The sequence below is a fragment of the Hirundo rustica genome, chromosome 26, assembly GCF_015227805.2.
Source record: "Hirundo rustica isolate bHirRus1 chromosome 26, bHirRus1.pri.v3, whole genome shotgun sequence".
Lineage (NCBI taxonomy): Eukaryota > Metazoa > Chordata > Aves > Passeriformes > Hirundinidae > Hirundo > Hirundo rustica.
Window position 1 is genome coordinate 4,495,108 of NC_053475.1, and position 16,307 is coordinate 4,511,414.

At 61.8% G+C, this 16,307-nt stretch overlaps 3 protein-coding genes across 3 annotated transcripts; all 3 read right to left on the reverse strand.

Annotated features, from left to right (window-relative positions):
* Positions 1 to 6,392: 6,392 nt before the first annotated feature.
* On the reverse strand, positions 6,393 to 8,849 carry SMIM44 (small integral membrane protein 44). Its single transcript, XM_058423624.1, has 2 exons — positions 6,890 to 8,849; positions 6,393 to 6,764 (listed from the first exon to the last, which is right to left on the reverse strand). Exons 1-2 carry the CDS (start codon positions 7,128 to 7,130, stop codon positions 6,550 to 6,552), a joined length of 456 nt encoding a protein of 151 aa, XP_058279607.1. The 5' UTR covers positions 7,131 to 8,849; the 3' UTR covers positions 6,393 to 6,549.
* A 144-nt stretch (positions 8,850 to 8,993) lies between these two features.
* On the reverse strand, positions 8,994 to 12,405 carry DOHH (deoxyhypusine hydroxylase). Its single transcript, XM_040086942.2, has 5 exons — positions 12,364 to 12,405; positions 11,736 to 12,065; positions 11,273 to 11,349; positions 10,856 to 11,093; positions 8,994 to 10,071 (listed from the first exon to the last, which is right to left on the reverse strand). The coding sequence occupies exons 2-5, from the start codon at positions 12,007 to 12,009 to the stop codon at positions 9,755 to 9,757; spliced, it is 906 nt and encodes a 301-aa protein (XP_039942876.1). The 5' UTR covers positions 12,010 to 12,065; positions 12,364 to 12,405; the 3' UTR covers positions 8,994 to 9,754.
* Positions 12,406 to 13,042: 637 nt separating this feature from the next.
* LOC120763320 (uncharacterized) lies at positions 13,043 to 15,844 on the reverse strand. Its single transcript, XM_040086500.2, has 2 exons — positions 15,560 to 15,844; positions 13,043 to 14,343 (listed from the first exon to the last, which is right to left on the reverse strand). Exons 1-2 carry the CDS (start codon positions 15,842 to 15,844, stop codon positions 13,225 to 13,227), a joined length of 1,404 nt encoding a protein of 467 aa, XP_039942434.1. The 3' UTR covers positions 13,043 to 13,224.
* Between the last annotated feature and the right edge of the window lie 463 nt (positions 15,845 to 16,307).

Here is a 16,307-nt window from a genome sequence, read left to right on the forward strand (position 1 = left end):
GTCCGTGCGGGGAGGAGCGGGCACGGAGACCCGCAGGGCCGATCCGCGCGGGGGCCGCAGCATCCCGCCCTCCTCCCTTCGGGAACTCCCGCTTTTAAATTGATGTTCAGTGGGGGCCAGGAGGGCTGAGCCCAGCTGCTCTCGTGACAGGAATGGAACCGTGTGAATGTAGCTGTGCGCTCCCCCGGGCCGGCGTCTGGGGGGTCGCAGCCTTTTCCCCCCCAACCTCCACCCCATCGGCTTCACCCCCGGGGTGCGGCTGGCGCAGCCGGGAATGGCAGCAGGTGCCTTCGTGCCGCCTCTCCCTGCTGCGCCCGCTGCCGAGTAGGGGCCCGACACCCCCTAAAAACCCAGAATTTGCCTTAAAACCCCAGCGTTCCGCCGGCTGGAGAGACCCCCCAAGCTCCCTGAGGCTGGGTACTGGCGCGGGTTGTGGCACCGGCATCGCTGCTGCTCGGGCATGAAGAAATGTCGTCGTCAACAGTTTTTCATTTTTGGTTGGTTGGTTTTTTGGGTGTTTGGTGTTTTTTGGGTTTTTTTAAGTTTGGTTGGGTTTTTTTTGTTTTTTGTGATTTTTTTATGTTTGGGGGAGGGGGGGCTTGTTTTGTTTGTTCGGGGTTTTTTGGTGTCCAAAAGTATTAGTGGGGGAATGACGGGATGGTCGCGTCCCGCCGGGTTTCGCCCACAGTTCAGGCTGATTTGAGGGTCCCAGGCCCTTGGGAGGAGCCCTGGGAGACGCTTCTTTATGCAAGGTGCAGTATTGATTTCTGCAAGGACAATGCAAGGAGGGAACGGGAGTCGGTGTTCGGCCGGCGGGAGAAATGAAAAAATAGAATTAAAAAAAAAAAAAGGGGGGGGCGGGGGGAAGAAAAGACAAAATCAAAAAAAAAAAAAAAAAAACAGGGGATTTTTTTTTAGTAGAAAATAAAAAAAGAAGGGTGGGTGAGGCTGGAAAAGGATCAGCTCAAAGCAAAAAAATATTAAACTAAAAAAAAAGAAAAAAAAAAAAAGTTTTTAAACGGTGACAGTGGCAGTTGAGGGAGAGAGCGGGGGGCACCGGGGCAGCCCCTTCGGCCAGCCCCGCGGAGGCGAGGGGCGCTGGCGCCCCTCGGGCCTGGACCCCCCCGCCCCGAGGAAGCCCCGGAACCCCCTCTCCCCGCGGGGACCCCCCGGGATCGTCCCCTGCCCCCTCTTTGCTGCCTCCCCACCCCCCGGGCCGGCAGCAAGTCCGGCCGGGCTGCGGCCGCAGCCCCCCAAAACCCGCCCTCGGCAAGAAAAGCACCTTAAACCAAATTCATAAAAAGCAAAAAAAAAAGAATCGACTCGACGCCCCCCAGCCCGTAGGGCGGCATTCGGGGCGGGGGGCGTGCCGGGGGCTTCCCCTTGCGGGGCCGGGGAGCCCCCCGTGCCCGCGGGGTCTTTGCACTGCTCCCCCGACACTCCCCGGGGCCGCACCCCGGCTCTGCCCAAAGGGAATATGCAACACCCTCCCCGGGGTGGGGGGGGGGCACCACTCATTTTTATTATTTCTATTTTTTTAACCATTCTCCCTTCTTTTTTTTTTCTTTTTTTTTCTTTTTTTTTTCTTTTTAAACTTCTGGCGGCTTCGATGGCCACGGTCGGGGTGAGCGCAAAGCCGGGGTGGAGGACACCCCATCCCTGGGGAAGCTCCGGGGGGGTCCCCTGCAGGATGGGGATACGAGGGGACTCCGCTCGACAATCACCGCGGGGGTTTCATGCACTACAGTCTCTCCTAGAGGGTTTTTAGTCGGGCTCGTCGGCTTAAAAAATGAATTAAAAATAGTCCTTGTGACCTATAAATAAAACAAATAACCTGTACATATATATATATATATATATATATATCCACATATATATATATGGGGCTGCAGGGCCGGAGGGGGGGCGCGGGCCCCCACACAGTTAAGGTACTTTAAATCGCAAAGGAATATATATATATATAAAATCTCATATATATATATATATACACACACATATACATATATATATATATATGTATGTCTTGTTTCGTGGGGTTTGGGTTTTTTGTTTTGTTTTGTTTTGGGGTGGGTTGTTTTTTTTTTTCCTCGTTTTTGTTTGTTTGTTTTGATTGTTTATTTTTGTACTCGGAGTTTGGAATTTGCTGCTTTCTGCCCCCCCCCCCCCCGGGGATCCCGCCACCGGCTGGGATGGGTGCCCCGGGAGAGGCCCATGGGTGACCCTCTGGGTCCCCTGTGCGGTGCCCGTGGGTGTCACTGTGGGTGCTCCAGGCGATACCCGCGGGTGCCCCAGCGGGTGCCCATGGGGTCCCTCTGGGCGCCTCTCTGGGCGTCCCTTGGGCCCCCCAGGTGATGCCCATGGGTGCCCCTCTGGGTGCTCCTGTGGATGCTCCAGGTGATGCCCACCAGGGCCTCTCCGGGTACCCCGAGTGGCGCTCACGCTGTGCCCCGCAGGGTGCCCCGAGCGATGCCCACGGGTGCCCCGGTCCATGGGTGCCGCTCTAGGCCCCTCCGTGCCCCGCTGGGCCCGTGCGATGCCCGGGGGCAGGCGGGAGGCAGAGCCGGGCTGGGGGAAAAATCCCAACCTTGGGCAAAGAGCGGCAAAAGGAGAGAAACCGCCCCAAAAAGGCGCCGAGGCGGCAGCCGGCCGGACCGCGCCTCTTACCCAAACCAAAAATCCCTCCGCAGTGCCTCCGCGCCGCCGGCTGCCCCGCCCGCCTTTTCGGGGGGTCCCCGCTCCCCCTGGGGCGCCGGGGCCGCCCCCTCCCGCAGTTATATTTTACTCGTTCGCCGGATTCTCGCTTTCGCTTTGCCGCAGCCGATACACACCGCGAACGCACCAGGGCGGCGAGCCGGGGCCGGGCCCCCCCCGCTGTGCCCCCCCGCGCCCCGCATGACCCCCCCGAGCCCCCGCTCGCCTCCCTGGTGCTTCACGATATTTGATTATACCATTGTACGCAGCCATTACCCATAGCGCTCCTGCCTACATACACTTACTGACCCTGATACGGATTTTTGGGGTTTTTTGTTTTGTTCTGTTTCTTTCCCCCCCTCCTCTTTTTTTTTTTTTTTTGTTGTTGTTGTTGTTGTTCTTCCCCCCCTCCCCTATGCAAAAAAGAGAAAAAAAGAGACAAAAAAGAAGAAAAAAACAAAAAAGAAAAAACTGACACACAAAAAAAAGATTAAAAAATGAAAAGGAAAAAAAAAAAAAGACAAAAAAAAAATGTATAAAAATTAAACAAGCTATGCTTCAACTCCAGCTCGCCTCCGCCTTTCCTTCGCTGCTTCGCGGGAAACTGAGGCACGGCGCCCAACCCGGGAGAACGCGGGGGTCCCAGCGGAGAAGGGGGGCACTGGGGGGGCACCGGGGAGAGCAGAGCCCTGCCAGGCAGTGGGCACCCATCACCCCAGAGGAGGGACCCCCACCCATGACTGCTCTTGGCCCGGAGGAGGAGGGTGACCGAGCTGGGACCCCGCAGCGTGCGCCCCCAGCCGCAGGGAGAGGACAAGTGGCACCGGGACACGGGTGGGGACAGCCGTGCTTCACGCGGGGGTTCAGAGCCGCTGCCACGTCCTCTGTTTCCAGACCTTGGCCACGGGACGTCACCACCCCGTGAGCGTGACGTCATCGCCTGGCGGTATGACGTCACGGTCCTAACCCGTAGGTCGGCATTGGCCGAAGCTGCACTTCATCCCCGCGGTCCCCACGGTCCCTGTCCCCGAGCACAGCCATGGAGGCGAGGGCCCCACCCCCCCTCGGTGCCAACCCCTCGGTCCGGGGGGGTCGGGCAGCGATGTCGCTGGACACCGGCTCTCGCCCTGCCGAGATCGCTGGGGTCTGGCAGCTTGGAACTTGTCATTGTCCCCTGCCCCAGTGGCACCCGGTGGTGCCGGACAGCCCCTCTCCAGCACGGTGACACAAGACGCTTAACGCCGGGCAGGCTGAGGAAACCTTTACTGAGCACGTCTGGGGAGGGGTCTGTCCTCGTCCCCCGGGCCGGGACCCCCCGCCGGCCCAGGGCTGTGGGACACGGGGTGGCCCCGCTGCCGTCCCCGGCCGCCCCCCTCCCCGCTCCGCTCCGGCGAGCGGCTGATCCGCGCCGGGTCTTGGTCACAGCCGGGACGGCCGCGGGGTGAGAGGTGCCACGGTGGCCACGGCTGTCGCCGAAACCCGGCGCGGATTCCCCTCCGCGGACGGGGTAAGGGTGCGGCGCCCGGCGGAGCTGCTCCGGCGCGGGCAGAGGGGCGCGGGGGGACTCAGAGGGACGTGGCCTTGCTCTCCTGCTTGTCGTCGCCCAGCTCGGCCGCCGCGTTGACGTGGCCGGAGCGCCCCACCCTGCGGGAGGGAGGGAACGTCGGTCAGCCGGGCACCGCAGCGGCCCCGAGGCCGTGCCGGGGGCACGAAGGGCACCGCGGTACGGCCGCCTCCGGCCATGCCAAGGGCACGCAGCCACCGTGGCACAGCCAGAACGTGGCCACGCTCGAAGGAATCCAAGCCCCGGGCGGGGAGAGGGGGGCGGTCCCGGTGGCGCCCCGCGGCACCCGGGCTGTGGTACCTGTCAGCCTCCAGAGTCTCCGGGTTGTCGTTCGCCTTCCTGCAAGGGGAGAGAGGCTGAATGGTCCCGGGGACAACCCCGCTCCCAGCCCATGGCAACTTTCCACGCAGTTTTCCCCTGACCCCCGCACCAATCCAACCTGTGCTTCCTGAGATTCCAGAACCGGTTAATGAGCAGCATCACAAAGATGATGAAGAGGAAGACGACGACGGCCGTGAGGCCAACGAGCCACGGCTGTAGCACCTTGGGGCCCGTGGCTGCATGGCCAGGGGCAGGGAAAGCAAAAGATGGGGATGGGGACAGCTTCAGGGGAGCTCCGTCCTTCAGGGGATGGGACATTGGCACACACTCACTGTTCCCCTTTCCCACTGTCCCTTACGTACCAAGGCAGCCACCCCCAACACAGCTCACCTGTCCCCAGCACAGTGGGGAGCACTGGGGTGGGTGTCTCCAGATCTTTCTGCTCTGCCCCCAAAAGTTACTGTTGGAGCACTGAGACAGACTGGCCCCACTGAAAAGGCCTCCCTGGAGCCGATCTGATACCTGGGGGAGGTCTGGCCACCTCCCCAGGGCACACAGGTGGTACTGAGGGTCATGGGGGCACCTACCAGCTTGTCCCTGGGCGGTGGCAGCGAGGACGAGCAGGACCAGGAGTGAGAGAGGCTGCAAGGGTTTTGGCATTTTTGGATAGAGGGCTGGGGCACGTCTGGATCCTGCTCCTGAAGGTGAGCTTCTGTCCCCTGCTGTTATTATGCCTGCACTCTGCACCCAGGACAACGGGTGTTTTTATTGGCCCCAAGAGGACAAAATGGCACCAAGCACCATGACAACGTGGCTCCTGTCACCCTTGGCTCAGGCACCAGCACCCCAGAGCACCCAGTGGTCACCACCTCAGGGCCCACAGTGGCAAAGAACAGGCATGTCCCCGTGCCCAGGACTGGGGACCACCCCCAGGGGAGGCAGGTGGATGGAGGGAGAGACAGACAGGTGGGTGGGTAGGTGCACAGGTGGAAGAACAGATGGGTGATAGGGTGGAGAAGTACCCACCCTGCCTGGTTCCACCCAGCCCTGCTGGCAAGGGCTGGGGCCGATCCCATGGGGATGGGGCAGTACAGAGGGGTGGGCAATGCCAGGCCACCCCTGCCCTCCCCTGGGCACAAGCCAGCTGCCCCCAGACAAGCCCAGGTGGGACCCCATCAGGTCCTCGGGGTGAGTGCCTGCATACTGTCCAGAGTGAAGTACTGACAGGGTTAGCTCAGGGAGACCATGGCAGGGTGCCCACCCACCAGGGCACAAGGAAAACTGAGGCAGAGGGTAGCCAGCAGCACCCCAGGGAGGGACAGTGGACTTTGGCAGGGCCACCCTGCCTGTGGCAATTCCTCAAGGTGAAGAAGGAGACGGGTGGTGCAGTGATCCAGCCTCAGCCTGGGCTGAGGATGCAGGTCCATACACCAGCCCCCATCCCCAGTGCCCACTCAGAACCCAAGTGAGGCTTTGGGGTGCTTTGTCTCCCAGGACTGGTTGGGGCCACCTGTGGGTGCCACTGAGCGTGGTCTGGCAGTGCCAAGGCACTGAGGGGGTGGTGGGGGCATAGCCAGGCTCTGCATCCAGCTGTCCATCCGTCTGTGCCTACCCATGTGTCCATGCTGGCCTGGCCCATCCAGAGGTGTATCCGTGTTTCCGTGTGCATGTGTGTGCCCGTGACCCCTGCCACCACTGGCTGTGCACCCACACCATGGGTCTGCACCCCCAAGCACCCACCTTTAAACACCCCCATGCCCATGGCCAGGGGGCACAGCTGTGCCAAGGGGTGCTGTTGCCCCAGGCAAAGGTTGGGATGTCCCAGCCCCACCACCCCCCGTGCTGTGCTGGGCCGAGGGGCTCGCAGGGCTGGGGGAGGTGGTTTTATTTGTGCGGGGTAGTGCCTATGGCCAGGGCCACGCTGGTCAGGCAGGGCTGCAGGGTCCTGCTGGTGCCAGGGGTGTCCCCTGGCCCTAGAAGAACCTCTTCTCAGGGGAGTCAGCAAAGGAGACGGAGCTGCGTGGAGCGAGCAGCCCCAGCGGGATGTCCGTGCCAGGGAGGATGCTGGTGCCTTCATCCTCCGCCTTCTGCTCCTCCAGCACCTCGTCCTTCTCCAGCCACTCTGCCTCCAGCACGATGCCCTCAGCCATCCCTTCCTTCTCCTCCGGCTTGGGCCCAAATGCCCAGTCTGCAGGGGCAGAGATGGGAGCTGTCAGCAGCACCAGCCCCGCCACAGCACAGCCTCAGGTGGGGGGGATCCCCCCGGCCCCCTGCCCACCCCAAAGCCCGACCCTGCTCGTGGGTAGCACTCACCGGCAAAGTCATGCACCAGGTCCTTGATGAGGTGCCCCACGATGGCATATGCCACCAACAGCACCAGGGTTGCTGCCATCATCAGGTACAGGACATAGCGGGGCAGGCGGATGCTGTCCAGGGCAGGGGGCTTGTAGTCCACATACAGCACCCCATCCTCCTCGGGGGGGGACTGCAGCAAGTGCCGTGGTCCCCAGGCCCCCTCGGTGCCAGGGAGGGGTACTCGCCCCGCCAGGGCCATGGCCAGCTATCCCTGCACACCCACCCCAAGCCACCGAAGCCTCTGCCACGCAGGGGACTGCGGAGGGGGAAGTGGCATCAGGGTCCACAAGGTTCCTCAGTGCTGGCAGATCACAGGGACAGTGGTGTCCCCATGGCTGGTGGCAGTGCCACTCACCCAGGGACAGAGCTGTGTTGCTGAGAAGGAGCTTAGCACCTGCTAATCCAGGCACAGCCCAGCTGCCTCAGCATGGGGGGTGACCAGTGGGCTCTGATGTGGGTCAGGATCCCCAAATCCTGTCCCTCTGGGAGTACCACTGGTACCCCTGCACCCCCAGGAGTGGGGAGTCACCTGCAGCTGGAGAACCCCCAAAGACAGGGACGGGGAGAGATGCCCGAGGTCTTCCCTCCCTCCCCTGGGCTGGGTTAAATCCCTCAGCAGGCCCCAGATCCCTGGAGCAGATGGCTGAGGTGGCAGAGGACACAGCACCCTTGGAGCTGAAGGCAATGGGCAGAGGGGATGGGGATGCAGCCTCAGCCCTGGGGGCTCCCACGGGGCCCCCTCTGCTGTACAGTGAAGCAGCCCGTGGCAAGAGTGTCCCAATGGTTTCCACGTGTCACCCCAAGTATCAACCCCCCAAGGCAGAGCAGACTGCAGAGGGGTGCAGAGTCCATGCTTCCCCCAAAAGCAACCCCCCCTACACCAAGGGTGCAGGGTTTAGCCCAGACCAGCAGCAGCTTGGGAGAAACCCCGAAGCCTTCCCAGCACAGGCTAGACTGGGAGGGGTGAACGGGCTGGTGAGGTTCAGTGTCAAGTCAAAGCTCAAGGCTCAGCCCTGCTCCACTCCAGCACCTCCCAGCTCTGCCCAGGTCAGCCCTGCCCAGATCCCAGCCTCAGAAATGCATTTTATCCTAATTTTGTCTTAAAAGGTGTTTGGGGGAGCAGAGACAAATGTTGGCACAGAATGATTGGGAAACAACCCTGCAAGGTCTGAGTGAGTCACGTGTGGTGAACAAAGGTGCAGCTGATGTGATAATGGGGACAAACAGCCTGGCAAACTCCAGGGTGCTGGAGCCCACATGCCAAGAAGGCACCAGTGGAAGTGATAACAGGACCTGGGGGAAATCACCCATCTCACTGCCCTGGGGATGGATATGGACACAGGGACTCACCAGAGCCTGAAGTGCCAACTGGCTCCTGCCCATCACCCAGGGGCTACAGGGGGTGAGGGAACTGGGACAAGCAACCCATAACAGCTGCTGACTCCAAACAGTGTCAGAAAATGTCAGATGTTTGTCCCCAGCGCTGGGGAACTGCGGTCTGGAGCCCCTCACCCTGCACATCACACACAAGGTGACCCTACCCACAGCACTCGGGCACATGTCACTCACTCTCAGTGTGTACAGCTGAACAAAACTGGTGCCATCTTGACTAAGATCCCTTTCCATGGGGTCCTGAACTGGGTCAGACTAGGCCATGGCCAGGGCTGCCCCTTGGCTGTGTCCCTGAGCACCAGAGCCCTGGGGATGCTGAACTGGCTTCAGGGACTAAGAGGATTGAGCCTGGGAGTGACTCACGGGGAGGACAAGGGGAAAAGGTATGCCCAGCAGGATCCCAGGCCCTGCAGGGCAGTGGGACCTACCAGGACACCTTGGACGATTCATCCTGCTCCCCAGGGCTGGGGTTTTTGCCTTGTGCCATCAGGGACCCCACTCCCTCCTCCTCCCAGCGTGGCTGGACTCGATTGTAAAGGTCCTTTCTAACCTCAATGGTTCTATGACATCATTTTGGCAGCCCCCAGGCTCCCTCCCAGGGCTTGACCCCACGTCGCTGGGTTCACTCCACACCTGGGCACAGGTAAATCACAGCTTGACTCACAGCAGCTTCCCGTGCCAGTGCTTTATTCCCTGCCAAACCCCAAACCCCAGTGCCCAGGCTGGGCTGGCTGAGGGACTTGGGTGCCAGCAGCAGCCTCAGCCCTCCTGGGCCTGGTTAAACACAGGGAAAAGCCCACGCAGGCTCTACCTCACCCTGCCCACCCTAATGGCAGCAGAAAAAAACCCTTTTTTTCTTCCCTCCAGAAAAAACCCCAGCCACATCTTCCCAACTCTGCCATGAAACAACCTCCATCCTGGGGCAGAGGCTGCCACAGGCTCAGCTCCAGCCTGTCCCAACAGGAAAAGCCAAACCCACTGCGGGGGCGAGGAGGGCCCCAGCTCAGCACCAGCACTGAGAGCAATTTCAAAGCATCCCAACACCATAGCCCACAAGAGCGGGTGCCCAAAGCCCATCCTAGCCCCCAGCGAAGCTCAGCTGGGGAGAACGGAGCTGCCGACGTGGCAGCACCAACGCAGGGCAGGCCCAAGCCCTGCAGAGCAGCAGCAGGCTCTGACGTGCCAAGCAGAGCCCACCTGGTCCAAGCCCCAAGCCACGCTGCGGGCAGGCAGTGCTGATCCTGGCAGGGAAAAGGGGCAGATCCAGGAAACGGTAGCTGGCAAGGAGTGATGGGGAGGCAAGTAGCAGCTCAGCCTGGATTTGGAGGGAAAAGGTGGTTGTAACTGTGCCAGAGAGCAAACCCAGTCCCTCCTCCAGCTCTGCGTGGCAAGGCACGGATCCACGCCAACAGAGGTGTTCCCAGTCCAGGCTCAGGAGGAGGCCTGCAGCTTGCAGAGCCCGTCGGCGTACTGGAACTGGGCGCCGTTCTCGTACTCGTACATGTCCAGGGCCACCTGGCAGCTCTCGCGCACCACACGCTCCTCGTCGCCGGCGAAGGCGCGCAGGGCCTGCAGGCAGGAGGGCCGGGCGATGGAGCCCAGCGCCTCAGCGCACTCGTGCCGCACCATGGGGCTCTCGGCGCGGCTGCGCAGCGCGGCCGTCAGCTGAGGGACGCACACCTCGTCCTGCAGCTGCCCCAGCACGTACCCGATCTCGTGGCGGAACAGCGCGCTGCCGCAGCGCAGCCCTGCGGGAGGGGGGACAGTGAGCTGGGACGCCCCAAAATGTACCAGGATGGCCCAAAATACACTGGGACGCCTGGATGGAGGTCCAGTCTGAAAGCTGGGGATGCCATGGGTCACCGCTCCAGCCCCATGTACGCGTCCCACCCTGCTCCCATCCTGCTCCCTGATCCCAGCCCCGTCCCAGTGCCTCCTGTGATGGCAGCACCCGCCCCGAGCAGAGCTGCTGCCCCGCACCTGCCCACGTTCTGCCCCACCACACGATGTTCCAGGGGATGGCAGCGTGGCCAGGGACTCCAGCTATCCAGGACCAAGCAGCTGGAGCAGGAGCTGACAGATCCCGTCTTATGGACCTCAACAGTCCCAGAAGGCTGGAGAGCCTGATCCACTTCCCTCGGGCTGGGGGTGGGTCCACACAGCTCCTGTGGTCTGCCCCCTTCCCACTGAGGGGACATTCCCCTCTCTAGAACTACTCCCAAACATGAGCAGTCCCTGACTTTCCAGGCCAGGAGAGCAGGACCCCAAAAACCCTGGGCCAGGTCTGACAATGGGTCAGACCAGCTGGTCACAGATCACCATCACACCCAGTGCCCTCCCTCCCTCAGGGAAGAGGGTCTGGAGGGTGGCAAGAGAGCTCTGGAACACCAGAGGCCACCCAGCACCCTGTAATGTGGCAGAGAACAGCAACCCTAGACACAAACACATGAGAGTAGCTCTGGCAGTCCTGGATCTGGGAAGGGTTCATCCCAGATTAGCCTAGACAGACCCACAGCAAGGACAGGCCCTCACCTTCTGCCAGTGCCAGCACAGCAGCCTGGCTCCCCACGTTCCGCAGGGCAAACATGGCCCGGTAGCGGTCAAACAGTTCCTGGGACTCATCCAGGAGGATCTCTCGGAGCTTGGCAACATCCGTCTCCTCAGCAGGGGGAGCAGGATCTACAGAGAGGTACGGGCTGGTGCCTGAGTTCTCCTTGTTGTTCTGCAGCCACTCCAGCCTCCTCACGGCCAGCTGACACGTCTCTGCCACCTGTGGGTACAGGGACATGGCCCTGGCTGCAGAGCAGCACTGGATAGCGCCAGGAGAAGCCCAGAATGCAGCAGGATGTCACTGTGATGTCCCCACCCACCTGCCCAGGTGGGACCTGCCTCACCCACAGAGACCAGCAGTGCAGCACCCCAGAAGAAATGACCCCTCAGGAACCTCACCTCGACCACAGGATCCTGGGAATAGCGTTTCAGGATATCCAGCACGTCAGGGTTCCCGATAGCGCCCAGGGCCTCACCTGAAGGATGTATCAGGATGTTATCAGGGTGTCTATGAGAAAAACCCTGCTGTGTCCTCTGGCAATGCCTTGCCCTAAAGCATGAACACAGGCCTAACTGATTGATCTCAAATGGGGCAAACGTGGACACAGGTTGGACTGACCGATTCCAAACAGGACAAACACGACAGGAGAAGCCTGGCCAGCAGGAACTGCAGGGCCTGGCCAACCTGTCCTGTCAGGTCTGGCCAGGGTAGGTGGTGAGATGCTATATGACTCAGGGTTTGACACCCAAGCCGGATCAGGCCCCCATGAGCTGCTCTGTACAGTGAGGGAAGCACCCCCAAGCCGCACGTGCCAGCCAGCCCCTTGCCCTGTCCCCGGAGCCGCAGGAGCTGCTGCCGTACCTGCCTCATGCCTGACCATGGGCTCCTGGGCCGTGTCCTCCAGCACGCGGATGAGCACCGGAATGGCCGCCTCGTCCTGCATCTGACCCAGGCAAAAGGCCAGCTCGTGCTTCAGCAGCGCCGAGCCGTCCCCAAACGCGCGGCTGATCCACTCCACGGCCGCGCGGCCGCCCAAGTTCCGCAGGGTGAAGAGAGCCCGGAACCGGGCGGGCAGGGGCTGCGCCGCGTCCACCAGCGTGCGGCCGATGGCCTCCACCTCCTGCTCCGTTACCATGGCGCGGGCGGGTCCGGGCACACTGGGGACTCTGGGGGGGCTCCTCGGTCACACTCCTGCGTCCGGGGAAGGGAGTCAAGGTGAGCCGCCAGCGGGTCCCGCTGCCGGGGGCAGGGCGGGTGGGAAGGGCCGCGACCCATCCTGTGCCCGAGAACCGGAGCCCGGGGCCGACCCCACAGCGCGTGTCCGTAATCGGTTACACCGGATACCCGGGACGGACACAGACTCCCTGCCGCGACCGCGCCAGACGGAGCCGGCGGGCCAGCGGAAGACGGGGCCCGAGAGGAGCTGCCCGGGCCGGGGGAGAGCAGGGGGGGGTCGGGGAGGGCCCGGCAGTGCCGGCGCCGCACTCACCGCGCGCCGCCATCTTGCTGCTCCGCCACGTGACCGCCCGGCGGCGGCGCCTGCGCAATACGTACGGGCGGAGCCGCCCACGAGGGGGCGCTGCCTCCCCTCCGCCTGAGGGCGCTGCTGCTCCCGCCCGCCAGGGGGCGCTGCGGGAGGGGCAGGGCCGCTGCCCGCCATGGCCGGGGCAGGTTCGGCCCCAGCCGGGCCCGCTCAGGGCTCCAAGAGCCGGGCAGGGGCACAGGGACCCGGGAGCTGAGCCATAGACCCCTTCGGAGAGGGGTCAGGGATGCCAGGCTGGGGAAAATCCCACTGGAGAAGAGCCACGGGCGCCAGGCTGAGCAAACCTCTCTGGAGAGGGGCTGACAGGTGCCGGGCTGGACAAACCCTCAGGGCAACACATCCCAGAGTTTGTGGATGCAGTTTAATTTCAGGCTGGCGTCAGCCTTTGCAAGTCACTGCTCCGCCTCTTCCTTCCCTCTCCTTCCCATGTGTGTTTACATGGCAAGTTTCAAACCTTCAAAGGAGTTCCGCCTTATTTCAAGGTTCCTGCTGATTTTGACCTAATGGAGAGGCTTTGAGACAAGAGGAAAGGGATATCCCAGCAGCCTCCCCCTCCCAGCCCTAATCCCCACTGTACTTTCGCAGCACACAACACACCAACAAACAGTTTAGATACTGGGAGAGAGAATGGGCACAAAATACATTCCACTGCCTGAAACCTCCACAGCAAACCCAGCACGAGCGTGACACGGCCGCCCCTCCCTGCCCTGGGTCTGCCTGGTACAGCTGGAAGCACTGGGCCAGTTTGCCAGAGTCCACGGTGAGTCTGCAAGCAGGGATGTGCAAGGCAGCTGCTCTCCAGGTCCATCAGCCCTCCCCACAGCTCTCAAAGTACTGGCACATCAGCTCACGCACTTGCTCTGCCCGGTTGTCCTCCATGGCGGCCGGCGCAGGCTGGGATGGCTTGGGCAGCTCGGTGGGCTCAGTGCCCTCCAGCCACTCCTCGTTGAAGGGGTTGTCGTGGGCCTCGCAGACGTTGTGCAGGATGCAGCAGGCAAGGACAAGGGTGGGTAGCAGCTCCAGGCTGCAGTCATCACACTTGAGGAGGATCTGCCAGCGCGCCTTGAGGCGCAGGAAGGCATTCTCGATCACGCTGTGGGCCCGCTTCAGGCGGTAGTTGAACTGCAGCTGGCGCTGGGTGAGTTTCTCGTCCTCCTGGTAGGGCTTGAGGATCCAGTCTTGCAGGGGGTACGTGGCATCGCCCAGCAGCACGTACTTCTGTGCCTTCCCCATGAAATGCTTGGGAGGGTTGGGGCACAGCCGGCCCTCCTTGGCCAGCACCCACAGGCTGGAGCTCTCCAGGACCGCGCTGTTTTCCATGCTGCCTGGAAAGGCGGTGGACACATCCCAGAACTGCCCCAGCCCATCCACGGTGGCCTGCGTGAGGATGGAGTGCCAGCCCTGGCCGTTGCAGTAGTCGGCGGTGAGGCGCAGGGGGGGGTGGATGGGGATGTGCAGGCTGTCCAGTGCCCCGATGCAATGCGGGAAGCCCCAGCGTGTGCAGAAGATGCGCACCATGTTCTCCAGCTCCTTCTCGTCAGGCAGACGGAGGTAAAGCGGCTTCAGCAGCAAGACGATAGCGTAGCTCACCTCCCGGACACAGCTCTGCACAGTGGAGGGCCCCACGCCAAAGAGCGGGCTCAGAGTCTGGTACTCCACGTTGGTGGCCAAGTGCCACAGGGCCACAGCCACCCTCTTCTCCAGGGGCAGGGTGGGGTGGAAGTGGGCACTGTGCGGGGCCAGCCCGGGCCGCAGCTGGTTGCAGATGTAGAAGAAAGTCTCCTTGGACATCCGAAACTTCTCCAACCAGTCCTGGGGCCCAAACTCCTTCAGGACCACCTGCTCCCACCAGTCCGTGCTCCTGAAGCTGGGCCAGGCGCGGGGATAGAAGCAGCAGCTGGTTCTCCTCCGGTGAGCGATGAGGAGCTGCAGTGGGGGGGAGAGAGCAGCAGTGTGAGACAGCACTTCCCTGCACTTCCCTGGGACCCTCTTCTGAAGACCACCCAGCTCGAGAGACTTGCTCAAGGCAGGAGGATGGCCAGTGCCAGGTGCCAGCTGATCTAACACTGGTCAAATCTTCCTGTTCCTGGGAAAACTCACTGCAAACCCACCAGGCAGTAAGTGTGACTTCAGACAAGATGCCCAGGTGTTGCAGATAAGAGTTTTCTGGAAAAGCCCCTTTTTGGGGGGGGGCACTTGCTCTGGGGGTTTGTATTTTAATGAGCACTACTGGATTTCCAGCTGCCGAGGAAACTGTGGGCTAAGTCCTGATTTGGATGGGGGAGAAAGCACCCCTCAAAGGTGGGAATCATGATTTAGAAGGAGAAGCTCCTGGCCTCTCCACGGGAATTGTTTTTCTGTTATTAAATTCTACAATGCATCTTTAAACTAAAAAGAAGCTTTAGTCACGTTCAGCCACTGCCCAGGCCAGCAGGTTGCTCATGTTCCCCCCCAGCTTATCCTTACTGCCAGGGATCCCTTGTATCTCCCATTGCACCCCCCACCTTTGATGTCACCCCCTCCTTCACATCCCCATGTCCTCTGCATCCACCGTCCTTTGTGTCCAGGATCACATCCCATGTCCTTCAAGTCCCATTCTTTGTGTCCCTGTCTTTGCAACCCACAGAACCCCCACGTTCCCTGTCCTTTGTGATCTCTGTGTCCATGTGTCCTTCCAGTCCCACATCTCGTTCTCAGCCTCAATGTGTTTTGGGTCTCACATATCCCCCACCCTTTATGTCCCCCCTGTGATTTCCCCGTGCTCCCCATCCTTCCCAACCCTGTCCTTTGCATCCTAGAACCCCACTGTCCACTTCTTGTGTCCCTGTGACCCGCGTAGCCCGTGCCCCAAATCCCCCACGTCCATGCGTTCCGTCTCACGTCCCCCATCCTGTGTCCCCGTGATCTGTCCCCACATCTCCCCATCCTCCACATCGCCGTGACCTCCGCGCGTCTCCCGTATCCTCCACCCTTTGTGTCCCCGCGCCTTCAGTGCATTCCCCGTGACCGCCCTCATCCTTTGTGTCTCCGCGACTTCCACGTGTCCCCCTCATCCCCGCACCCCCCGTCCCCCCGTGACCCCGCACGCCGTCGTCTCCGCGTCCCGTCCAGTCCCCTCCCATGGCGGCCCCGCCCCGGTCACCGTCATGAGCCGCTTCTGCCGCTGGCTGTAGTAGTGCCGGAGCCAGGCGCGCCGCTGCGGCCCGTCCCAGCCCCCGGCGCCGGCTCCGCTGCCGCTGCCGTTCCCGGCCATGGCCCCAGCGCGCCGCCGCCGCCGCCGCGCCAGCGCGCACAGGAGCACCAGCAGCCGCTCCCGCATTTTCAAATCGGGAGCCGGGGCCGCCCTGGAAGTGATCGGCGGCGGGGTCACGGTGGCACCGGGGGGCGGGACGGGGCGGTGCCGCTCAGGCGGTGCCGATATCCCCATCCCTGCCTGCGGATCACCGCACCGTCATCCCCATCCCCGCATCTCCGTTCTGCACAGCTCTGCCATTTCCATCCCCAACTTTCACCGAACCACACCGTCCCATCATCCCCATCCTCACCACCATGCCCATCGCAACCCACTCCCTTCCCGCCTCCAGGCTGGGCTGGAAAAGGGTCACTGGGCTCCGCTGTGGCAAGGACTGGCACTACAGAAACAAGGAAAAACAAAACAACAAAATCCAAAATCTGCCTTGGATTCGCAGGAAGGCTTGAAAAGGCTGGACAAAACTTGCTGGGTTCTGCTTGGGCAAGGACTGGCACCAGAGTGACAAAAGGCCCAGCCACAGACAGGCAGTGCCAGTGCCCTGATGCTGCCCGGTGAAAGGAAATAGAGGAAATTCTCTTTACAAACAGACTGTGTGAATCTGCTTGTAGATAGGGCCAGGGACTTGTAGATAAGGAAG